Source organism: Serinus canaria, chromosome 1 (assembly GCF_022539315.1).
Source record: "Serinus canaria isolate serCan28SL12 chromosome 1, serCan2020, whole genome shotgun sequence".
Classification (NCBI taxonomy): Eukaryota; Metazoa; Chordata; class Aves; order Passeriformes; family Fringillidae; genus Serinus; species Serinus canaria.
In genome coordinates this window covers 65507834-65534302 of record NC_066313.1, presented here as the reverse complement: position 1 = coordinate 65534302, position 26469 = coordinate 65507834, and the positions used below count along the sequence as shown (strand labels likewise).

General features: G+C 40.7%; 1 protein-coding gene across 7 annotated transcripts in view; it reads right to left on the bottom strand.

The window, feature by feature from the left end:
* LMO7 (LIM domain 7) overlaps positions 1-21312 on the bottom strand; it is a 132083-nt gene extending 110771 nt beyond the window's left edge. For 3 of the 7 annotated variants that reach the window (XM_018908734.3, XM_050970354.1, XM_018908735.3), the window contains exon 1: positions 21158-21309. In XM_018908734.3, the coding sequence (XP_018764279.2) occupies positions 21158-21292 (135 nt within the window). In that variant the 5' untranslated portion in view covers positions 21293-21309. Of the gene's footprint in view, positions 1-21157 lie in introns of all 7 variants that reach the window. The other 4 variants (XM_050970347.1, XM_050970362.1, XM_050970365.1 and 1 more) reach the window with 2 other exon arrangements.
* Between the last annotated feature and the right edge of the window lie 5157 nt (positions 21313-26469).

Sequence of the window (26469 nt, the reverse complement as noted above, 5' to 3'; positions counted from 1 at the left end):
TTAGGCTTTTGTGACAGATACCAGCAAAAACACCCAGAACATACCAAAACAGACTACCACTAAAATGAAATTTTTCATACTAATTTTAGACAGCACTTTTTTTTTCCAGTGCCAGTTGCACTTTCACCACCAAAATACTCTACAGTACCCTAGCAAACTCTAAATTATGTACAGGTTTAGATCTCTACACTGAATGTTGACAGTATTTCTTTCCTGTATATAGGGAAAAAAATCATATTTTAAATATGTCGTACATTAACATTAGGGGAAAATGTGAATGTGAATGAAGGATGGTATATTGGCTGGCAAACTTTTGAAAGCAGCAAAACATCACTTTTTAAGTTACAGGTGCACTTTGAGGGGAAAAGAAGAAAGAGAAGGTGTCCATCAGATTCTCTGCTTCCAAACTTCTTTCCCTTTGGATAAGAAGTCTCCTCTCAGACTTTATCTTGAAGATGAACATTTGAACCTGTACTGTACTTATCACAAATGCTCAAAGACCCTTTCCTCTCCTTTTCCTATCTTAACACCTGTTACACTTCAAAATAAAATTGCATGTGCAGCTTATATGATTTCCACCAGACTTGCTGATTCCCCATGGCTCAAGAGATGATAAAGTACTTGATCAAATATTTATAAGCAGTAAGAATTCAGACTATCTCCCAGTCAGAATACTCTTTTGATTAAGGAATAGAAAGACGGCAACACAGTGCAAAACGTGTGTTTCAGCACTAAATGCTAATTTTATCTTCATGTTTAACTAGGGAAGAGACCCTAATCTAAAATCATCTAGTTCACCTTTATGCCAAGAACCTACCTCTTGTAGTTCTAAACATAAGAAATAGTCTTGTTCAGATCTTTTCAGTATATTTTCACCATTAACTGTGTTCTTTATAAGCAATACTAAAATTAATGGATTTTTTAATTGTTCTGCATGCAACAACTTTATTTTCACCTTCATGCATAGTTTTTTGTTGGTTTGTTTTTTTTTTTTTTTTTTTTAATTTTGCTTCTGCTGAGTGAAATATATAGAAATTTGCCTTCACACCTTTGCTGGAGTAAGCACAGGAAATGCAACTGCATAATGTAGATAAACCAATGAATCTTACAGGACCCTTGAAAACAGCTACAAAACAAACAGCCATTAAAGCCCAGCATAGCACCTTATCCCACCATACAGACGTCCCCAGACAGCCTGTTAGTTTACACACACTCCCTACTTCAATAAACATCCCTACACATTCTGCTTTGCCCCAGTTAAAACCATCATCTGCTGGGAACCAAACCGGTGTGGACCCCCCAAAATGTTACTGTACCTCCAGTAACTGATAGCTAGTCTGTTAGCAAGGGTGGTAAACAATGAGTTATACACACTACCACAAGTGTCCTGTAGGATTTAAAATTACAGCTGACTTTTTAAAAATATGGAACTACTTCAAATAAGACATGTTAAAGCACCTCAGCTTCCCCCAAAAAATTTTAATTATAAATGTAAGAGTTTTGGACAATAAAAGGAGGAAGCCTTAGTTGTGCTCTCTTTGTAGAGCGAATACCCAGCAGCATACTGCAAGTGGTGTCAAGGCTTTATTAGTTTGATTGAACATCTTTCAGATTCTGTAATACACTTGAAAAGAAAAAATAAAGTACTATGGTTAGTTTAATTTTGTATTCTCTCAAAAAAATATTATGAGAAATTTAATAGCCTAAAACAAAGTATAGCATGGTTAAACAGGAAGTCTGAGAAACCAATTCACAAAAATAGAAGTGAAAAAAATTCATACAACTAGCAAAAAAAAAAAAAAGTCAGGCAAGTTTAGGTTAAAAAATAACTAAAGACAACATACACAGAAGAAATTCTATGGTCCTACTACAGGAAACAGAAAGGACAGAGCATGATGAAAGTAAAAAACCAGATAATCAAAAGATGGTTATGATGTTCAGGTAAAGAGCTGGCAGATGCTTCAGAGAAGCATGGGACTGGGAAAACAACCACTGAGAGTATAAGTGTTGAGATGGCAAAGCCTGGAAGAATTTGCATAATTAAAGTTCTTGTCTGTTCTAGAGCATGCTCTAAGCCATTAACAATTATCTTAACTCAAAGGGCTGGAAAGGTCTCATTGACTGAAAAAAAAAATTAAAAATAAAGATCCCCTTTTGAGGTGTGATGACATGAGAAAGAAAACAGAAAAAGGATTAGAAAAACATTTAGGCTATTCTCCCCAACTTTAGCTTCTAGAAGGGTATTAAATACTGCTGACTCACCACCAACACAAGGACATGACTTTTGAAAGGGAAGAACACTTTGGTCTGAAAAGACACTTTTTTTCTCTGCCTTGGCAAATAAGCTGGTTGGACACAAGAAAAGCAGCAAGTGTGCTGTAGATTAACTGAAGTTATGCAACTGGAAAAAAAGCCTTGTTATTTTATTTAAGGGCAGACTGTGGAAATGCAATCTAGGTAAGGAGATTAAAAGGCCATGACGTGAAATACTAAACCAGACCCAAGAGAAGTTATTTTAAATAACTCCAGTGTGTCCTTAACAGAATTAGGTGATGGACAACCACCACATTATTTACAAGCTCAACCTGAGACATTGCATGAAACAAAAATTCCATGTTCAAGTCCTAAGTTGGAGCACTGGTGCAAAGTTCAGCAAGAAAAATTCAGGGTTGGCTACAAAATCTTATTCTTAAAACAGTGCAACCAAACACATGAATAGGATATTCCTGTATATCTCACAACAATGTTAACTTTTTTTTTCAACTGACAATGTCAGTTTGTAGTAAGTCAACCTCATACCCTTTCATGCAATGACACTGCTTCAAGTGGTTATTCACCAGTCTGTACTGGTGCAGTAGGAGTCCTGCTCTTAGTTTGGGTCACGCTATTTCATGTATTGTGCTTCAAGAAAAGACACTTAGCAGTACAAGGACTAGTTATTGCAAAGAAGAGATGAGATACATACTCCAAATGTATAAAGTAAAATGTGCACTAATGGATTTACTTCACAGCAAAGATTGCCATGCATTAGGGAGGAAAAATTAACCAGGAAAGTTAAGTACCAGTTTTGAAGAGGTTAAAATAAATGGAGATAGACAGATATGCCAGGAATGGTCCAAGTATAAGAATATTCAATTTTACAAAAGAGTAGTCATGAACTACATGACCCCCTCAGCTTCTCTGAGCCATATATGCAATTTCTACATAAAAGAACTTATTACTCACTCAGTCTCATCATCTAAATATCAAACCCAGTAAAAATTCTTAGTTAAGCACGTATGTATCTCCATGATTTAAGGCACAAGAAAGAACAAAGTGAGTTTCCAGGAGAGTTTTTGGTGGTGTTTTGGAAATTAGGTATTCACAGCAACTGCTCAAAACACACAATGACCTAGATGCAAAAAAATCTACAAATAAATCAGTTTATTTTAGGACATGCCCTTTAAGTGCCAAAGCAGAAATTTAAACCTGTAATGCCTACTATGACATGGCATTGTTAAAGCAACAGAAAAGAAAGATGGTATACATATTCATATCAGGATAACTGCCAACTTTGAGGGCACAACATTTAAGTGGTGCTTACACTACCACATATAACCCAAACACCAGGCTCTGTAACTCTAATGTTGTGGTAGAAGATGCACAGAGAGATAGGATTGACTAGAATTTGAAGGCTACATCCAATTTATACTCTCTAACAAATTCTTTAATCAGTTCTTTTGTATGGTCTGTTAATTCTCATCACTAGCTGGGGCTAGGGAGGAAGAAACTGGTTGGTCTATGTGCAAGGTTATTAGTGTTACACTGCTTAGAGATGGCCCACCTGTGCTTCTCCAGTGACCCTGAAAACAATGGAGATGCCTGCAGAGAAGGGAGAGTGCAGGGTGGTGGTGCTGAGGATGCCTATGCACTACTGGCACTTTCTACACTTCCACAGAGTCTACATCACAGTCAGATAACAAATTTAAAAATCTGGTTTCCCTTTTCTTGATGGAAGATGTTTTGAGCTAGTAAAAATGACTGACCTACAAGCTCTGAAGGACAAAGGGCTCCTACAATGCCAGAGTGATGTGGGAATAAGGCAGGTACCTGTGGAGAGAATAGTTACAACCACAGTGGGGTTTTCTTTGAAGAACCTCCAGAAACCACATAAGAAAAATAACTTTTATTTTTCGGGGGAGGAAATATTCAAAGTGAAAGCAGGTCTGGACTTCATTACATAGCTTTTGGTCACAGGCACATGAATCCACCTGCTCAAGGTATTACTTCTAATACATATTAAAAAAAAAAAAATTGAAAAAAAAAAGTCAAGTTTTTGCTACCTCAAGGAAGAACATGCAAACCTCAACACAGCCTCGCTGCCAGAGGTGCAAACAGAAGAAACACAGGACAAAGAAACAGAAGAAACACATCTAGAGAGCCCTAGATGTGCTGTTCATGTTTGCATATGAGCAACAGGGGGGTGGGAAGATGAGAAGAGCCACTTTAATTTCTGCCCTATCCCCTCCAGCCCACACTGGCATAGTACCCAGCACAGCCCTCACATAACCCTGCCTCAGGTCTGCAATAGGGACATGACATTTGCTGCACCTTGGTCTCCTGCCTTCATCTATACCGATATATACTGGAAAAGTTGCTAGCCTGGATAATTCCAGTTCCACTGCTGCTTCCAGCGATCCTGTGCAACATCACTGCTGAATTTAGGGAAAGCACACAGAAACCTGGCAAACTGAAATAGCCCCAAGGCCTGGTGACTAAATATTCCATGGTAATGACACTTGGCACCAGAACCTCAAAAAAAGTAAATATGATTTACTAGCTTTTGACATTCAGAGGTAGCTCTTCGAGGTTTTGTTTGGACAAAGATTTGTAGTAGTCAAGGCCACACTTTAAAATGTACAAAATTCATACCAATATATATCTCTAACAAAAGAAATGGCTGTGAAAAGTTACCGTCAGTCTTTGCATTAGATGTCAAAGGACACATCTGGGGTCAGTAAAGTAAATTACCCATCTTCCATTTAATTACTTTGAAAAAACAAATTAAAATTAAATAAGATCCAACAAAACAATCAAAAGCCTTGTTAATATTCTTACCTACATGCAGGAAGAAGGCTACAATGTAACTACCCAAAACACATTTTGCCAAAAACAAAGGGGTACAGTAAAACAACTCTGAAACATATATTCAACACTATTTGAAACTATCCTATTATGAAACAAAAGATTTCCTTCATAAACAGTGTAATGGTAAGTTGAGAATCCCTGCAAAATTTCTTCTGAATCCTTGGAAAGTAACACTCTGCAATAGAAGACATTGTTACTTTTAACAAATCTGAAAACTTAGCACAAAGTGAAACTGGGTTAAGAAGTAAACATTTTGACATCTAGAAATTTTTTTGTGAGTAAACATATGATACCCATACCTCCATTAAAAATATTAAAAAACGCTACATGGGGAAAATACTATGGCAGAAAATTCTTTGCAGAATTGTACTAGAAAGTAATTTTATAAACATTATAAAGACTGTGTGCTACTCAAAAATACACAGCAGTTCAGAATAACAAAGTAACTGACACAAAACAGCAACTCAGCTTCTGTCTTGATTTTGTTTCACATAAATAAAACATCTGTGAAATTCATAGCATCTAAACACAGAATACACATTTTTTCAGTATGACATAGTTAGGGATATTTTAAGATGCTGGAATGTCATTAATTTGTGCCCCTTAGCTCAGCAATTTGTAAATGATTAGCTCTAGAGCACCAAAACAAAGTAGAGCCTGTCTAAGCCCATTTTATCCAACCATGAGCGTTTAATTTAAACACCATTTAAGATCTAATGCCAAACCCCAGCATACATTATTTATCATAAAATTGAGAAGGACATCTGATGGCTTCCTGTAGGTACATATCATATAAGAACAACTTTATTTTTATTTTTCTGTAAGCCTTAATCTTGGCCCTTTCAGTTTCCTAAGATTTCAAACAAGTACCTATATTTCTGCTGGTAACCAAGCCCCTGAGGAGCCAGTTTAGCTTGAGATGTCACTGTCAAACCTTTTCCTACAGTGTCAGTAGGAGGGCGGGGCAAAAAGAATACAACTAGGCATAGTGCTGTTTAACTATCTGTTTTTCTGGTTACAAGAGAAATGGGATCCTCACACCTTAAAAAGGAAGGAGACTTGTCCTGTCAGGATCCTGTTCCTACCGAGTTTTACAGGAAACAGCAAGCCCTTGGCTCTTGTGCTCTGACACAGAAGCTGCACTAAGGGTTACAGAGCCACGGCAGCTCTGTAGCTCTGGTCTCTAGAAAAACCTTCCACTCGGCAGAAGCTGTGAGACCCCACCCCAAACAGGGCTAAAAATGAAATTACATTGGGTCAAGTGAAGACCTCCAGAATGTTTATGAATGTCTGGCTCCAGGAAAGAAGCTCTCCTGGCAGCAGACACTACTTTGTGTTTGTTTGTTTTTTAAATTCCATGAAACAGAACACACCCACCTCTTCTTTTTTCATCCTGAGCAATTCATTCAAAATCAAAGCTTTGGTCTGAAGCTTAAGGTGTTCTATTTTATTTTATTTACTTCTGGGCTAGCCTTAAAGGAGCAGTGAAGGAGGTTTAAAACTGGCTACATCATTCACCAGAAATACAAGTTTTCTGCTCTTAGGCACCTATGGAATTCACTTGTTTCAAGCTCTTCAAGTTTGAAAAAAAATCTGGACTTCAAATATTCCTTGCTTTAATTATTGACTTGCTTTAATTAGACCTCAAATTAGTTTAATCACTACAAAGGAACAATGAAAACAAAAGTTTAGCATCACATGATATTTGAAAATACTCTTTAAAATGGTGCTGCACAGGCTGCACAGTCCCACTCCTAGGCAGCTGTCTCTGGTGGGGGTCTCTGTCCCAACAGCAGGAAGGGATAGAAGGCCTCTGTGGCACCCTGTGCTTCCCACACAAATACTTAAATCAGATAATTTAAATTCACATGGAAAAGTGAAATAGGGATGGGGGAGGGGGAAAGGAGTTTAATAATTCTACAAGTCTTCCTTACCTAAAATATTGCAGAAGCCAAAGCGACATTTTGAGAGAGAGAAATTTTGAAAAAGTATGATCCCAAATCCTCCACACCTCAACAAAGAGAGATAAAATTTAAGCATCCAATTTCCAACTCAAAAAAATGTGAGCACTCATTTTTATTTTGAAAACTTATCTGGAAGGTTGTTTAAGTCATTATTTACTAAAAAAAATTAATAAGGAAAGGTTACTCTGAAGCACAAACACAAGGTAAATGCTTTCCATAACCACAGAAAGATACTTAAAATTTACTTTCCCTGGCAACTGTTTTTATCACCACTTGGAAATATTTTCTCTCTATTTTGGGCTTAAAAGAAAAAATTCAAATTCACAGGCAGGCTGCTGTAGCAGGTCTGAGTTGCAATGTTCCTGTTCACCTCAGCTGGGCAATTTCCTCACTCTGATGGGCGCCACTAAAGCACTCAGATTGTTTAACATCCTATGCAAATTCCTGGAGATGAATGCTCCAATCTGCCAGCTCACAGACAAACAGAAATCAGCAAAATCAGCAATATGCTAATTCAGCATGATGCTGAACTCAATGCAAACATCCCTAAAGCTAATCAACAGGAGATGGAAAGCAAGACAAATCTGAGGACTGTAGAATGAGTTACAGCAGGAGGTCCACATGATGATATTCAAAACAGAAAACCTCACTCCACAGACTGTTTAGGATCTGAAAGAATCTTTACCTCCTCCTAAAAAGACCCAATAAAACAGAAGCCCACAGAAAACCTCCTCCAGCCATGAATACATCTTAAAGTTGCGGCAGACATTCAGTACTAACAACCTTGAACCTTCTCCCCCACAAATTTAATCTCTGCAGAGTGAAACAAATATTAATAATTGAAAAGTACACAAAGTGATTTTGCTAAGGGGGTAATTAGCAACTTCATTTCAGTTCAGCAGCTGATTTTGAGTTGGCTTTAAACCAACAGAAGTTTAAAAGAACCTATTACAGGGATAAGTTTCTGAATAAACTTGTGAGTTACTTGCTGCAGTTTGATGTGGCCCTCAGACTTCAAAGGCCCCTTTCATAAGAAAACAGGACAAAGACAGAGAGGTCTTTATCATCATTTATGGTAAATAAGAGACAAATCCTCTACACACTAGAAAGCTGATGTAAGGAAAAGACTGAGCTTTGCATGAACTTCATCAACATTTTAGGAGCCCTAAATTAACCAGCAGTTTTTTTGATTAGATGATGCCAGTAATTTGGAAAGGCAAGTAGTCCAGGAGCACAGAAGCACACAGATAAAAAGCCTCTGCTGCTTTGCTATCAGCAGATGTTTGTGAGGACCCATCACCAGACTGCAGTGGAGCACGTGCCCAAGCATTTCCTGACACCTGAGGTGAACAAGCCAGGGCTTCCATCCTGGGCACACACAGCTCAAACTCTCACAGAGTTCTGCTCAGCCTCAGTGATTCCCATTGCCCTAGTCATGGACATACAGGCAGAACTGGCAATCCCTGACATCTTGGTTTAGAAGAATTGCATGTTAAAAGAGTAGCACCAAATACACATGCTGCTGATAATTAAGCCATGCAGAAACATAAGGATCACCCCCTTACCAGAATTCACTGATGGAAAACCAGCAAGGACATACAGCTTAAAATTAACATAGTGTGAAATGAGAAGTACAAGCCCTTAAGTGGAAAACTGCCAAATGTAATTTTCACAATTACCATTTAATTTAAGAAGCAGATCAAAAGGAGCTCATCATTTACATTTTCAAACATTAAGTTTTAAAGATCAAAGACCTCTAGTATTTCCAGACTGCATATATGTAACTTGGTCCCAGTAATGAATCTATGCAGAGGGAGAACATGAGCTGTTCATTTGCTCTATGCAGCAGTTTCTCCATCATCTGTGACTGCAGCATGTGATATCTGCAACAAGCATCATCAGCAAGCTCCCACTGACCCTAAAATATTAAAAGAAGCAAGGGGTTTTAAGGCCAAAAATAGCATTATACCAATTTTCTGACTGCTGAACTCTCTCCCTGAAACTAGCCATTGCTTCAGAGATTTTTTTCACCACTGCAGCCTGACAGCTATGACTTATGCAATGTTCCAGAGGTCATTAAAGATCCCACATAACCAAAACTGTGTTCTTGTGACAGTGCTGTGGCCTAATTATGCTAAAAAGTTAAATACAGAGAAGTGCACTATGCAAATATTCTGAACCACGTCACTTAAATTCCATGTAACAATGAAATAACAACAGCAGAGGCAATGTTTTAGTGACCACTGGGAGCTACTGCAACAGATCCTGGTCAAATTCACTGTAAAGTAGAAAGTGTCCTGGAACTTATAACCAGGAAACAATTCACCTTTTAGTTCATACTGAAACCTCATGCCTAGTTCCAAGCACCTCCCAAAACCCCACAGCTCAGAATTCAGTATCAAAACCAGATTTTTCTTAGCAGAAAACCAGAGAGCATCATTACCATAAAACCTATGCTAAAAAAGACATGATCATTTAAACAGAGCCAGTGAACAGGAGCTGCTGGTGGAAGCTGAGAAGGTGACCAAAACTTCTAAGCTGAGGAACACAACACCACCATGCATGTAATGGGCAGCTGTGTTCAGTACTTGATTGCTGGTGTTACCATAACATTCAATCCCCCAAATCTTCCTTCTTGTACACAAAGATTGTCAACACACCACACTATCAGAGTGGTCCCAGGCATGGGATAGAGTTTTAGCTGCATGTCCCTCATGTTCCTATTTCCCTTCCAAGTCCCAGGATTAAAACCACTTTAAAAGTAGACAGGAGGGGATATATAATACTAACATTTACACAGAGATTATAATTCTTATAATATGGCATTAACTTCTAATAAAGGAAAGGGCATATGAAATCCACAAATCTCTACACATGAACGGGTTTGAAGCAGCTTTCTCAAGAACAGCTTTTCCAACAGACACTTCTCATGATAAGGATGATGCATTCTCTAACTAAGACTATAAAGCTCTTGAAAGGATGAAGAGCCATTGTATTTTTACAATAGCTGAGGCACCTATGTACTAGTACTTTGGTAAACAGGTCTTCCTGACAGATAAAAGCACTGAAGCAAGTTTCATACTTCAAATCTTCTCTCACAAAACATAAAAAAAAGTGAGCAAGATCCAGGCTCCTTAGATGAAGGAACAATGAGCTATGTCTGGCTGCAATTAATGCATAGCAATCTAATCTCAAAGGATATTTATATTGCATAATGCTGTGGGTATTCTTGCCAGACCTATCCTGGCTCACAAGGACTTCTGTGTGACAGCAGCCATGCTGCTTCCAATTTCCAGCCTACATCAGGTAGGCCGACACAGTCAAAGCAGGTAGAAGTCTCAATTTTCATCTCTGTCAAAACTTAGTACCACTACATGCAACCTAACAATATTTTATGCATTGGTAGATTAAAAAATTGGTAATAGCGGTGCACTTCACATCTGCCTCCACTAGCAGTCTGCAGAAAAGTGCCCCTGCCCAAATGGAAATACATATTTCCTGCCTCCAGGAAAAAAAAACCCAACCAAAAAAAGACACATACACTTTACCTGAGTGTAGAAACTCTGAGGCTAAGATGAGAAGAACCTGGAGATCCAGATTTCATCTCCACATCCTGCCCCCAGGAGCAGTGTGCGTTCAGCTAAGTGTGCACAAGATTCCATACTGTGTATGATTCCCATACTCCAGAACAGTGCAAAAATAAAGGTAAGACATGGCCAAGGTACAGCCAGAGCACAGCTGGATTAGGTTTAACACTCTAAGGAAGCAACACAAAATAAAAGGAGGGTGAGGAAGGCTGGCATACCTTTATAAACAGCCAATACACACCAATATCCTTTCCTCATTCCCCCATATCGGAAATGTAGCATGACAGAGAAGTCTTCCACCTCCAGAGAGACATCCTCCTGTATCCTACCTCCTCAGCTAATCACAGAGGAAAGAGAAAATAATCAGATGAGTCACCACTGGAAATGTGCACGGCTGGATCGCATCTAAGCCATCACTGCACTCGACACAGGGAACAGAACTGCTGCCAGCTTCCCGGCCACATCTGCCACGCTGCCAGGAGCCGCTGCTCCAGCTGTCTGCTTCACTGCCACAACCAGGCAGCTTGGGTCTTGCAAGAGACCTGCCTGCATGCACACACCAAACCCTGGTGCTGAAATGTGCATGGTAAATATCCTGTGCTCTGACAAAAAATTAACCATTGCACTGAGAATCACCCAAGGTTTAACAGCGTTATCTTCCTTAACTATGGTATATCTAAGTATGTTTAGGGAAAGAACATTTGCGTTTTTACTATCATTTCCAAAGGAAGAGAGTTTTCACAAGGAAAGGTCAAAGATTCCACTGGAAAATGGAATGACATAAGATTTTAGTTGCCTCAGTAAAGAAAAAAAAAACAAACTACTTTAGAATTCTTAGCTGTGGAGGTAAGAAAGGGAAGAAAACAAAAAAGGAACCGTAAGCATGAACATGTAAGCATTTTTCAGTCAGGTATAACAATAGGCTTCCGTGTTCAATGGTAAGTAAAGCAGATGAGATACTAATTTTTAAATATGTGAAAAAATTAAAATAAGTGTAGTAACACATTCAGAAATTTAGAATAGTCTGAGACTGCATTCCCCCAATCTTTTAAATGGCTAAATGCAAAACAAATGCAAAAAACCCGAAAACAACAGGTTGAAAAAGTTGGCACATTCTATGAAATTTCACAATTTAAATACTTACAAGGTTAGAAATCAATGAAGGAAAAAGTAGTTATTTACAAATAACTTCAGGTGCACATTTCTCCTCGTCCCTTTCCAAGCCTCTCTTCTCTATCATTTCTTCAGAGTGCACAGCTCCCAGCCCTATTCCACTGACACCTGACATGCAGACCTTCCTGGAGTCTGAGATCACTTTGCCAGACCTACCCCAAAGTCACAGAGAACTTTGGGATTTTATCAGACACATGAAAGCTAGGTCATTAGTGAGCAACCCAGTCTGTGCATTTTAATGAGGATTTGGCTTTGAAAACTTCATCCACATGTAAGACTTGTAGCTGTGAAGCAATACCCTCTTGAATAATCATCAAGTTGATGTTTATTATATCAGGGATTTTTTTTGCCTCCACAGCATCAGGCAAATGTCTGTGAAAGATATCCATCTGTACCTGGAGCTCACACCTTCATCCTCACTCTATTTCCATTCTGTCTGAATAAGATCAACTACAAGCAGCCTTTTTACTGAACATTGAGAACTCACAAAGAAGATGCCCACCTGGCATTTAAAAAAACAACCAACAAACCAAAACCACCCCCCCCATACACACATATACACCAAGGTGAGACCCCTGTAGTTCGTTAAGACAGTCAACATCAATTTTTTACCACCCCTTATATTTGCAAAAGAACCTGCAACCAAATGTCTGGCCCTGTTTCATTTAGGATTACATTTTCAGGTGCATCAAGTGCCAATGGCACTGTTTAGGCAAACAGCAAGGTGACACAAGGAAGCAAAGGTTTTTCCTAGAGCAAAAATGTAGCAATGCCTTTGTCCCCTGCTTCACCTAATCTTAAACAGTTTCCAAAGAAGCATTTCAAGGCAGCGCAACAGGTAATGCTACAAAACTCCTCCAATGCTCTAGTGTCAAACCTGGATCTTTATTTTTTCCTCCTCCACAACCACTTTGGCATCTGGCTTCACAGAATCATTAGAGCTGGAAAAGATTTTTAAAGGTCATCAAGCCTAACATTCTGCTTCTTTCAATGCCAAACAGATACTATCTAACAGAAATAGGATACTTGTTTTTGGAGGCATCAGCAAATGGCACAGTACTGCCATGACTGACCCAGGCTATGTGGTTACAACTGGCAGAAAAACTTGGCACAGTGCACCCATCCACCTCTTCCAGCATCCCCAAATTCTGACACCAGCTGCACAAAAGGCATGTTGGAGCCCCACGGTGCACTGGCTGGTTTTTCATCCACTTCCTTAAAGTAAAAAGAAAAACATCCCACACTTGTTTCTGCTCTTTACCACATCTTGATTTATTAGCTGACGTGGTCATTTGACCACACAGAAAATCTCAGATCAAACTCCAGAAGCTAGACTTCTCAATTACTTCCTGAAAGAAAAAGTAATAAACAAATAACAAATAGCAGGGTCAATAAAGCAATTCCAGGAAAGAATTTACAAATAACACTAGAAATGGGGTTTGGGATTAGATTGCCCCTGCGAAGGGCAGGTGATGATGACTGCAGAACTTCTGAGCGAGATATCCCCATACCTCTGAAGGACCATCTCCCAACCAACACAGCCTCAGTGAGACACAAGGACTGCTTCTTCCATAGGAAAGTCAGTGCATAAGCATATCAAATGCTTTGGCTCAAACTCCTGGCAGAGTTGCTATTTAAAACAGCTCCAACTGTATTTATAAACCTTAAGAAATTCATCCTGAAGAAGTTATTTATGGCTAGAAGCCAGCCTCCCTAATCCAGGTGTCTAGCTTATACCTCGACCCTGGGCACCTAGCAAACAGCTCCTGAGTCATGTAAGGAAGAGAGCCAAGCAATGGGCAGAAGCAGGTGACTTGAGAAACCTCCAGGGAAAGAGATGGCTTGTCTGAGTTCAGGCGTCTGCCTCTCTTCATCCCACTAGTCAGCTGCAGCCCAACAGTGAGCTGCTGCCAAAAGGCGACCTCCATCAACACTGCCTCTTCCCTGGCTGGAGCACTGGTGTCCTTCTTACCTTTCAGGAGCCAAGCAAATACCAAAACACTCTGATTTTCCCCTGAGCGAACTCACCAGAGCATCAGACAAACGCCACTGACACAGCAAAAGGAGGCAGGAGAAGCACAGGCCAAGCACGGGAGTTTCAACGACACCCTGCTGGGATAACATCTCAGCACTAACACAAAACCACATTGTCGTGGGATCTACCGGAGGAGGACAGCTTGGCCCAAACAACAGATTTCACTGTTTGTGCTAGCTGAACTGATCTCAGCCACACTAACTCCTTTAAATCTGCGATACATTACAAGGATTTTGACTTTTTTGGCCAACACAGTAATAACTATTTCCCAAAGTTAGTATATTGTGTTCTTTTCTAATAGTAACAACTGAAAGCTGAATCACATCCAGAAACAAAACTGAGAACTTTCACATGAGCTGGTACCAAAAAAAATGTGCCAACATTCGCACAACATGCGCCAACACTGGCAAAAAAATATAAAGCAAGTTTTATAATCTTCATGCCCTTCCAAGATAATCCCAGATGTTTTGTACCATGAATGGAAAACACTGTTCAAATTAGGTTTCTCTATTCAATATAACACAAATGAAAGTTTTATAGCTAAGTATCCAATTGGAAGCTAGCATGCTGTGAGTCACATCCATACATCTTTCTTTTCATTAGAAAAGTAAAAAATTCGCACTAATAATAAACACTAAATTCACAACACCTTGCAGAAGCTCACGGTATGCAGAGCAACAGAACCTATTTTAAATTAACTTATTCACTACATTCCTTTAAAGTTAGATTTTCACTTGGATTGACAGCATTCAGAAATGTGAAAAACAGCAAAACCGAAACACTCCTCCCAAGATATAATTTGGATAAGAAGTGAGGTGTGTCAAGCACACCTTAGACCAGCAGAAGCATTTCTAGTACACTGTGTCTGAGAGCACATGCTGTTTTTCATTAAACTGCTGTAGCTGGAAAGTCTGTTTAGAAAATGATAGTTAAGAGTTATATTAGTCTGGTTAAGCAGAAAAGGTCAGGGTTTGTTTTGTTTCTAAAAAATGTCCTGCAGGAGTGGATAAAGGAACTTTAAAGTGGAGGAGTGGTAGGTACAAGAAACAGCTGGAATGTATCTGGTTCTTACAACACAATAAAACCAAAGTGTTTTCCAAAGCTCAGCAAGGTCACCATCTAACATAATACGCACAAGTGCTCATTATAAACTTAAAAATTTAGACCAAAAAAGCACCTGACAAAGAAAAGGTGATAAAAGTAAGTCCATAGTAATGGGGGAGGAGGGAGCAATGCATGCTAAACATGGAAATCATTACCATCTCACCTTCTCCCTAAACTATGGGCAAAGAAAAAAATGCTTGACCCCACAAAACTGCAGAAAGGATCAGGACACAGTTCAAAAAACAAACAAAAGGACAGGAGAAAAAACAACAAAAGTAATGCCTCAACTAACTCTAGTTGCTAACCACAAAATACAGACAGGAGGAAAACAAAAGCCTGGTCAGAACTGTCTGCAGTTCCCCTTAAGCTGCAATGCATTTCCTCAGTATAGAAGAAATACCCACTTCTACAGTCAAAAAGTTAATTCTTTCTCAAAGTGCCTGCAGATGCTGCTTTCATGCAAAATTTTAATACAATGCTCAAAACTACAAAGAGAAACTTCATAAAGGAAACTACATTGTGAACTCAGCTCAAAGCTATGCATGCCCATCGCACAAGACTATGTGAAGACAGACTTTTGATTATTCCTGAGAATTTCCAAATATAGACTTGAAAATATATAAACCCACCTTGCAGAAAGCAGGAAATAGATTTTACTCTCAAGCAAAAATTAGTCCCATTTGTCTCTCAAACATATTACAGACACCTTTCCTGAGATCTGGAAGCAAGAGGACAAAGAAACGGAGGAAAAAGCGTTCAGCCAGATCAAAGGGCATTACTGCCACCCTCTCTCTCTAACACATTGTTGCTAGCCCTATTATATGGCATTTTACCACAGCACTTTCATAGTCTGCAGGCAATTGAGAGAATATTATTTCCAGGATTAAAATTCCCACAGTATTTACTTCACAACATGTACATTTGTACATCAATTATTATTTATACATCAACTAGATACACTTATATTTATTCCACTAAATACTCATTGCCAAGAATATACACACAGTAATAAAATATTGATGCATCCACCTAAAGCAGGGTTAAATACACCCCTTATGTAAACGTGAGCCAGGACGTTTGGCAGCTGTGCTGTAAAAGGTTCTCCAGAAACCAGTCCACCCAGGTTTTATGACTTGACAGAATTACCCTGTATTAAACATGGTTTAGGGAACAGAATATACAGATTTTGCCTTCTCATTCACACATCTTTTATTCTAGCGCTATTCAGGATACTGACTGGTTCTCTACAGACTATCCAGGAGTACATGATCCAGAACCAAGAAAAACATTTTTTTTTCATCCTGATTAATTCAACTTAAACAAGGTATCTACAAGAAGAGGATTTGAACAGGGAAATTAGTCTTCTATCTCCCCAGTTATTCTTCCCATACCAGACTGTATGCATTAGATTCATGCTTGGGGGAGAAACAAAATAAAATAATCACTGAGGTAAGATCTCTATGCAAATACAGGGAAAACATCACTGTTAGACTTCTAGCTGCATTTGCAGAAGCCATAAAAATATACAGGAGAAATGCAAACTCCAAACAGCTTTGAAAAAAAGAAACATTTGGTGACCACATGTCAGAGACCATTCCCTGAATTTGATTGCTGTACTGTTGGTCCAAACCAAAAGATTTCAATAAGTTGTCCTGATTCTAAAGTTTTATCCTCAACCAGACTCTTCTACCAAGTTACTTTGCAAATCTGCTTTTTCAATCTTCTGAGTAGGTTTGAGAAGGGGGCAGGGGGTGCACACACATATATATAAATTTGTTTTCTCCTGGAAAAAAGAAGGGAAAAAAAGGCCCTAAATAATTTCCAACATCCACTGTAATGCAATACTGCATGCAGCTGTCAATACACACCAGCATTCAAAATAAATAATTAAGCCATTTCACTATCTATTTAATGACAGAGAGGAGTGGCTTTAGTTGCCATCCAGATGCTGGGCTTCCTTCTGCTAACACTGCCTATTAAAACTGATAAAAACCTTATCTTGCTATAAAAATCTTCATGGTGAAACAGCTCTCTCCGTCATCACTGGGTAGTCTTAGCAACAGGAAGAACTTCTCCTGCAGTGTCCCTGAGTGAGGAACAATTCCAGGATTTCAGGGTCCTGACACTCTCAGCACACTCTGATGAGATTAGTACTTCTCAGAATAACTGACTTACAACTCCATAGAAGTTATTAGAGAAAGAAATTCAGCTCACAAGAAGAGCTGTAAAAATTTGCAATATTAATAGTTACTTGGCTGAACACCCATTTTTCACTTCAGTGGATTCGTTGAAGTTGCTCCACATGCTTTCCTACAGCTTTGCTGCTTCACTCCAACAATTCATTCAGGCACACGCTCGCTGGCCACCCTCCACAGACTGGATCTGTACATTTGACTACTTCAGGGGGAAAAAAATTCAGGCATTATTTGCCTCAAGGCACTTTAACTAAAGATTTACAGACTTTGTGGGTCAGGTTTCAAGTTGATTTAGCAAACAATTTCAAACCATAGACATTTACCAGAATATCAGAATTTGTTTAAAACACAGAAGTAGAATCAGAAGCTGAGACATTTTACAAGAAAACAGCATAGACTTCTTTCCTCTCAAACTCTTCAAGGGGCATCACTCCTAAAACAGTGAAGCATGTGTTGGGGGAGAGGCGCTGTGTCTCCCCTTCATTCACAAGGGTGAACTTGGTGGTGGATTGCAGAAAGGGAGAGGCAGACTGCCCTCCCACATCTTGAAGCAGGAAAACAGACTCGGCAGTCTGGGATATTTAATAGCTGGGGGAAGAATGCTTTGGTTTGGAGGAACAGCTTTTGGCTTGCTGAAGTTATAATATGGAACAGAACACAGTAAAACAATTTAACCCAGCTATTTCTAGCTTTGGCAAACAAGCTCTACCTTTCATAGAATGAGAGAAAATCCTGAGCTGGAAGGGACCCACAAGGATTAAGTCCAACTCCTGACAGCAACAGGACAGCTTCAAGAGTCACACTATGTGCCTGAGAGTATGGTCCCAACATTTCTTGAACTCTGCCAAGCTTGGTGCTGTGACTACTTCCCTGGGGAGCCTGTTCCAGTGTCCAGCCACCTTTGGGTGAAAAGCTTTTTCCGGATATCCAGCCTAAACCTTCCTGACACAACTTCATGCTATTCTCTGGGGTCCCATCACTAGTCACTAGAGAGAAATCAGTGACTGCCCTCCGTTTCCCCTCATGAGGAAGTTGGAGACTGTGATGAGGTCTCCCCTTGGTCTTTGCTTCTTTGAGAAACTACTGCCAAGTCATGGTATTCCAATGTTTTATTCTCAGCATGCACCATCTGCCCAGCTTAGGCACCAAGTGAAGGCTGGGTGAGTTTGATCAGCACCACTTGCTCCAGGCAGAGCTCACAAAGTGCCAAAAGTCTCAGATGCAAGAAGCCAACACCACTAAACAGTGCTGACTTCTTTGGAAAGGACACCTGAGAGGAGCTTGAGTTTTGCACAGGAAATGACCATTCCTTCCCCCAAAGAAGTAGACATCCTCAACATGCAGCTCTCCCAGTGACTACAACTCTTGTAACAAGCAATATCCCCTCCCAGCTCCCAACACATGAAACACAAGAGGTTGGGGACCACACTTTAAGAGGTCTTTGCACTGTGAAGACTTCAGACATTCCTTGTCTGCATTATCATAAAATATGTCTCAACATGAACCTGAATTAAAGAACAAAGTCTTTCTTTAAGTAACACCAGATATCAGATACAAATTTTTGTTGTTATTATTCTTAGTCAAGCTCTTGTGCTTTTTTGGTTTGGGTTGTTTGGAGGTTGAGGGTGCAGGGTGGAGGGGGCTTGGGGTTTATTTAGTTTTGGGGGGTTTTTTGTTGGTTTGGTTTTTTTGGGGGTTTTTTGGTAGCATAAGAACTAGGAACAAATACTTGAGGTCCCATGAGCCAGTGGCTGCCCTACAGCATGGAGAATTCAGCTGGGAACAGGCAGAAAAGAAACCTGACCAGGACACAGTTTTCTCTCACAAAAACTTTAAAAAAATACAGGGTAATATTTTTTCATGGTTTTGGGTTTTTTTTTTTTTACTTCTCTTGGGATCTGACAAATACAGCTGCTCATTCCTGTTACTAAAAAGCCCTCAGCTTCAAGGTTGGAGGGTTTTTTTTTTTAAGTATCAGAGTCCATAAAATTCTCCATTGAAATACAGAAATATGTTAACAAAGCTTTCATTAGCAAAGGGAAAGAGTAACAGTTTACAAAGATATTTTGGCTTGTTCCCTTAAATACATAGTAGCTAGTGTCTGTATGCTTTCATCTCCTCTAATGTTAGGGAGAAGCTGGTACACAAAACCTTACCAAAACATCAGAAGTTCAAGATCATAAATATTTGAAAATCTGCCTCATCTTCAAAACAAATTGTTTAATCATTAGGACTCACCAAGTTTCACTGTCATGTACACACTACTTTGTTTTACAAAGACTCACAAAACCTTGGGACATGCCTCATTACCCTAAAAATATCATTACTCTTCCATACAACAACGGAAATGGTTAGTCTTGGCTTTTAAATCCATCTGGATGTGAAGAGCAGAGAAACACAACAATTCTTCGGAAACACAAACCTCATTTCATAGGGAAATAAATATTTACATCTTCCTTTAACATTATGGAATTCCTAGCATCCTGTTTATCAATACCTTACAGTTTGCAAGTTGCTCTCTTTACAGTAAAATGTTTCTCCAAGGGGTAAGTTTAAAAGTTACTTTAAAATAAGAACAGCTTTCACATATCAAAGGATAGCCACACAAATTAGACTGGGCAAAGGGGAAGCTGAGCATATGTTTTTTCCCCCTACACAAACAGTGCTCACTACATACATTACTTTGCTAGAGGTCCCACATGCTGCTGGCAGGCAAAGACACAAAACTTCAGTAGGAATGGTACAACAAGCCAGTATCATATGAAATCTAGTAATAATTAAAACAAATCCCCAGCACCTTAAAATAGGATTTTCAAAGTCAACATTACATCACCTTAATGAAGCTTTTTAAAGTAAACTTTGCCAATTTAAAGAAAGCAATGCAAGAAAGGTACACCTGAGAGAGGAATGCTTTAATTACTCAAACTCACAGCTAGCTTTTGCAAAATTGACACATGGGGAAGCCAGGACTGCTGTAATTACCTACATTCACAGAGGACACAAAACTGACACTTGTGGAGGTCATTTACGATACCCTTGCCTTTGGTGCGCTCAGTTCAACATTCTCATTCTCTTAAGCACTAGATGTCATTGTTTTACAGAGGAAACAAAGAAACCTGAACTCAGGTCTTGACAAGCTTGTAAAGAAGAGGGGTAAAAAGTAACAAACGTCTTTTTTTGAATATTTCCTCCTTCCAAAGTTACTGCGATAGTTGTTCTGACAACACTAAGTTTCATCTTAAGTGGCTAAGGACAAAGAAATAAGTTAAAATACATCTAAACCAGCACTCTCTTTAAAAGCACACCACGACTCTGAGGGAGGCTGTTCAGTATTCCTAACATTTCTCAGCTTCCAAGCCATCAGCCTCTCTCGTCCAGCCGATGCTGCCCTGGTCATACTCAGGTACATCCAGGAACAACCTCTCTCCCCACGCTTTAGCACGTACCGCACCGGCGTGACTCGGGGTAATCATACAGAAACACGGATATTTACGTCAAGCGCTGTGTGCAGTCAGACAATCATGTTTAAAAATAGGAGAGAAGAAAATGAGTGTTAATTTCAGGTTACTCTCTGTCCTGAACTCTTTCGAGACAGGAAGGAGTGTCTTTAATTCAGACTGTCTCGGAGCAAGCGCTACAGAAGTAATTTACAAGATGGCAAGAAATTATAAGCCTTAACGACAGGAGGGCAACCAAGCCAGCCTTTAATTTGGATTGCGAGGAGGGGGCGGTGGCGATACTGCACAGATTTCTGCAAGTTGCCACGATACTTTCTAAAAATAGCAATCCGCAGCTGCCCACAAAGAATCCAGGTTTGGGGCCGTGTCCCAGGAGCTGCTGCCGGCCGGTGGGACAGCCCCGCGGGAGCGCGCTGCGCGCTCCGCCGCGCGGGGGCTGCAGCGGGACCCCGGCCCCGGGCAGGGACCGCGGTAATGAGGGGCTGGCGCCCAGCAGCACCGAGAGACGCCTCACCTCCAGCCACCGCCGGGCTTCGGCGAACGCCGCCTGGCAGTCGTACTCCGCGTCCTCTCTCCCGTCCATGGTCAGCAGCAAGCGGTGGGCGGCCGGTGCTCGGCGGGGCGGGGGCGCGGCGGCAGCCGCTGTCATTCAGCTGCCTCCTTTTAACGCTGCCAGCGCCGTCTCCTCCCCCTCCGCCTCCTCCTCGCGGAACTCCCCCTCCCGGGAGCTCGCTGGCGCTTCGCGGCCGCAGGAATTCGAAGCGCCGCGGGCCCTGTGGCAGAGCCGGGACCCCCGGGGCAGCCGGACGCCCGGGAGGGGCCGCGCCCCCGCGGCCCTGGCGGCTCCCTCCCGCCGGGACGCGGCGCCCCTCGCTCTCCCGGCCGGTGGAGGCCGCCCCCGGCGGCTCCCGCCCCGGCGCATACCAGGAATAGCTGGGGACAATCGCACCTTTCAGGGCCGGCCTCGCCGCCCCGGCCCCCGCCACCTGCCGTCCCGCCCGGCCGGGACTGCCCAGCGCGCCGCCGCCTCCCTCCCTCCGGCGGGGCCGCGGGAGCCTCGGGAGCCCGGGCCGCCTCCCTCTCCTCCGCACCGATGGGGCTTCCCCGGGCAACCACAGGCAGCGCCGTGATCCCGGCGAAGCGGCTCCACGCTTTGCAGCGTTGTCCTGTCTGGGGACGAAGTTAGGAGCCTTTTCCTCAGCTACGGGAGGCATGAGAGACCCGCACTCCGTTTCGAGCGCTTTTTCGACAAAGTGACCGAGGCGGAGGTGCCCTGGCTGAGCTGGAGCCGGCACGGCTCGGCTTCCATGCTTCCCCAGCCGCGCTGGCCTCAACTCTGGTTTAGCTCCCACTTCCCACACTAGTGCCCATTGCTCTGGCTTATTCGTGTCCCTGTGCCCGGCTCACTGCAACACATTTTTGCGACTCCTCAATTCCACAGGCTATCCCAGGCTCAGAGCTAAAGCCCGGTCTCAGCACGGCTCCACCGTGGTTCTGGGCTCAGCTGCGCTGAGCTCTGCCCGCTGCGGTGACCACAAATGTGGGGCAGGTTGGGATCACGCTGTGCTGCCGCAAACAGAAGCACGGGAGGTAGGAGGGAGAGATGGTTTGCTGGCCGAACACAGTGAATTCCTTTTTTCCAATAGAGATGGGCAAGTGCTAAGCAGAAAAGTTAAGTATCAGGGGAAAAAGCCATTTTCTATAATACTAATCCACAGGATTAGGTTGTTGTGTTTTGGCTTTGGTTGATTTGGGATTTTCGGAGTACTAGATTTCATTTTGACATAGTATTTAAGCTCTCTATTCCTGCCTGAAAGGAGGCTGTGGCGAGGTGGAGCTCAATCTCTTCTCCCAGGTAACAAGAAGAGGACAAGAGGAAATGGCCTCAAGTTGCACCAGAAGAGGTTTAGATTGGATATAAGGATAAATTTCTTCAATGCAAGCACGGTCAGGCATTGGCATAAGCTGCCCAGGGATGTAGGGGCATCAACATCCCTGGCAGTGTTCAAAATGTGTGCATGTGGTACTTGGGGACATGGTTTAGTGGTGAATGTGGCAATGTTAGTTTAACATTTTGCTTGGTAATTTTAGAGGTGTTTTCCAACCTTCACGATTCTAAGATGTTTTCCTACTTGAAATTTTTATAGTATTTTTTCTTTCCATGTCTTCTCTGTAAGTAAAACTGAGTTGCTGCACACATCTTTTGCTTTTACAGCCCATGGCAGAACATACCTAATTTTTAAAAGACTACTGAGAAAAGATAACTTAAAGCTTTTGTACTACACACAAATTCACTTCTCTTGAAATGTTGACTTAGGAACACATCTGTGTTCTTTCTGTTTTACGAAAGACCTTCTTAGAATGGAGAAGAAAAATTTTAGGAGATCAACAAGCCATCAGTTTCTGCAGTATATGGAAATCAGTGTTGCTGGGGTTAGACTCAGGAGGGAAAATAAAGTGCTTTGGCTGAAATAAGTTCCACAGGAGATATTTGACATTTATTAAAGTTACAAATGTATAGAAGTTATGTTGTTAGCTCCTCACCATGGTTTGATTTGAGACATCTATGCTATGGAGACAGCAAGGAATAATATAACCAAAGCTGTAATTTCAAGGGTTTTTTTCGTACCCTTTTTTCCTGTTCCAAGCCAGATCAGCCACAAGACCAGATACAAATGAAGAATCTGCATTTTTCTTGAGTGGGAAGCCTGAACATCAGAAAACAACCCTCTCATCTCACTACTTAACATCCATGATTACAAAGCTTAAAAATGTCTAAATAAAACATGTATCAGCTGCTGCTGGCTAACATCAGTTTGCATTATCTGAGGTTACCAAACATTTCTCTGGAGAACTACAGCAGCCTTTCTCCAGTTTTTAAGGACTTTCACTTCATCTAAGAGTACAGTGCTTGTCCCTAAGTGGGAGAAAGTAACTAAGAATTCTATAAAACAGGCTTCAAAAGAGGTTATGTTAAAAAAAAAAATAAAATCACATTTCTCACTTATTTCTGGTAGCTTTATTTCACTTCATAACAAATCAAATCACTTTTCTTACAAATGAAGCATTTAGTGTTTTAGATCAAGTAATTCAAGTAATTTGAGTAATCATGTAATTTGATTAAGTGTTTAAATAGACTGCATGGATCACAGTAACTTTCAAGTCAAAGTTCCTCACTAAGTACAAAAAGTTCCGACATGTAAATCTGATCCTCAAAGTGAATTTTAAATCAACTGCCGCAGATAAATTATCTATGTAAGCCTGAGCAACCAAAATAGTTTTATTATTCCTTTGTGCTAACAATGTAAGTCACCAGAGTCCTAGATCAGAGAAAGATTACATATACCAGATATGACTGCTAATTGTTGCTGTCAAAAGTAGCAAACGTAATATTGTTCTACTAGACAAAAATAAACCCTTTCAATGTGTGTGCTCCTAGGGATAAGTCAAGCAACAGCTTACGTCATATTCTTTTCAAGGAGAGTTCTACAAATATTTGACACAATGATATTATCTACTAAGGCAGGCTTCTTTCTTTAAGGAAAGACCCTATTTATTTTGTAAGTGTGGGCTGTTAAGTCTCTGTATTTTCCAAAACATACATTTCAATGTCAGAAACCAACTACTTCTTCCCTTGATTGAATCATGCAGCCATGACTGAAAGGGCATTGTAGTGGTTATTAAATTATGATTTCTTAACAAAATGTCTGTAAATAACATAGGAAAACTTGCACCAATATACTTAAAAAGCTTGAACAATGCTGAGTGCTTAATAGCACACCAGCTCCTCTCAGCTAAAATTAATGCAAGCGTGGAGCATGCATCACCTCCTCACTCCTACACACACCATTTTCATAAAATGGTGTGTATAGCCAGCCCAGACTGCAGGGGCTGAAGAGGGATTTCCCGGCACTGCGTGCCCATGGCCAAGCCACGCTCCTCCACACAAAGGTGTTTGAGGCTCTGGCAGGGCTGCACAAGTTAGAAAATAGTGTTATTTTCCCACGGAGCTTGAGCTAATAAGCAGAGATTGTACAGCTCAGGCGATGATTGTACAGCTCAGACATTGGGGCGTCACAGAGCCAAAAGCACCATGGGGTCTCCAGGGTTTATCAGCCTCTAAGCAGGACCTTGCTTGACTTTACAAGTCAGCCAAATGTTCATACTTCACTTTTTTTATCCATGTTATACAGGTCATGTCAATGACGGAGATATTCCAGCAGCTTGTAGATCCCTTTACTTCCTGTGCTCCTCAAGACAGTGCCAAAGCCTGTGCCAAAGCAGTCTCACAAGCTCTGGAGGGCTGTTACAATGTACATGTTGGGTGAGATGAATTTCTGTAGTGCAGTCTTTCACAGTTTCTACCAAGAGACCATGCAATGAGCAGATATAGTTCAGCATAAAAACTGTGCACTGCTCTTCCTTTGGCATCTCAAAACGTACCATCTTACATATTAATAAACCAGAAATAAACACTGCAAATAAAAGAGGGAAACCTTATCCTGCAGAACAATTGATTTGAAGACTATGTAGATGCTAAGCAAAACTACAATACTGCCAAAATACTAAGAATTCTTATTTATAGGTTTTTTCTTAAGATTCAAGATGTATTTTTCAGCATGACCACAGAAAATCCCATCCCAAATTTACTATTCTAACCTTATTATCTTTGTCCTGGATTTGTCTAGTCAGTTCTTGTATCCAGCAAGGAGCTCCACTTCTGAAGGGATTTTGCAATAAACAGCTGCACAAAAACAGACACACACCATTGATTACTTAAACCCACTGAAATCTTTTGAACACTGAAGATCATGTGTGATGAGACCATTTCCCTAGAGTAGACAATTTATGTAGCTTATTTAACAGCTTTGAACTGCACTTCCTCTCTGTCCTCACCCTCTCCCCTATCCTAAAAGGGCCTTATCTATATTAACTATGGCTTACTTGAAAGGCAATTCTCCAAGTCACCATTAGCTTAAAATATGCAATATCCCAATGCAGTACTGACAACCTTTATTTGATTTTGCTGGTATTAGCAAGAAGACAACACAGCTGGTTTGGTTACTAAAGCCTCTGATTTTTATTTAAAAGCAAATTTCAGGGCTTTACTAATGAGCATGGCAACATAAACCAAGTCTTAATGATACTGCATTTTACTGGGGTGAAAAAGCAAAAGCTTCAAAAATAGAAGCTCATTAGTCATATTCTTCTCTTTTGCTTTTCCAACCAGCTCACTCTTAGAAAACAGACTGTTGTTTTTACTGGACTCTCCAGGTGACATGTTTTAGACAGACATGCCAACTTTTTCTTTAGAGTGCAAGAGATGTTCTTAAGTGATAAGACAAACTCCCAGGCCTCTTTCTTTTCTATAAAGAAGGAGAACTCTGCCAGAGTGCTTCTGGCATACCCCCATTCATTTTTCCTGCAATGACAATTGATAGAGAATGAAAGCACCCTCTGGGACATGGAGGGTTAGTTTCCTTTAGCAGCGGATTTGATTGAAAGCAAACCTAAATTATTCCACTTCAAAGGAGTGAATAAGGACTATTTTTCTGGAATGTCAAAACCACACACATTAACCTAAACCAATCTTCACAAGAATCCTTAAGTGTTAAGATTGCTTAGCTAAAAAACCAAACCCAAACCCAAAACCAAACAAGATCAAACTGAAAACAACCACAATGTTACTGATTCAGGTACAGAAATTGTTCAACAGCACCTTAAGATCAGTGGGTGGAGTGGGAGGGATGGCACGGGGAAGGCTATCAGATAGCATTCAGTAATGCCACCTGACAAACTTTCAACAGATATTCAAACAGGGAAGAA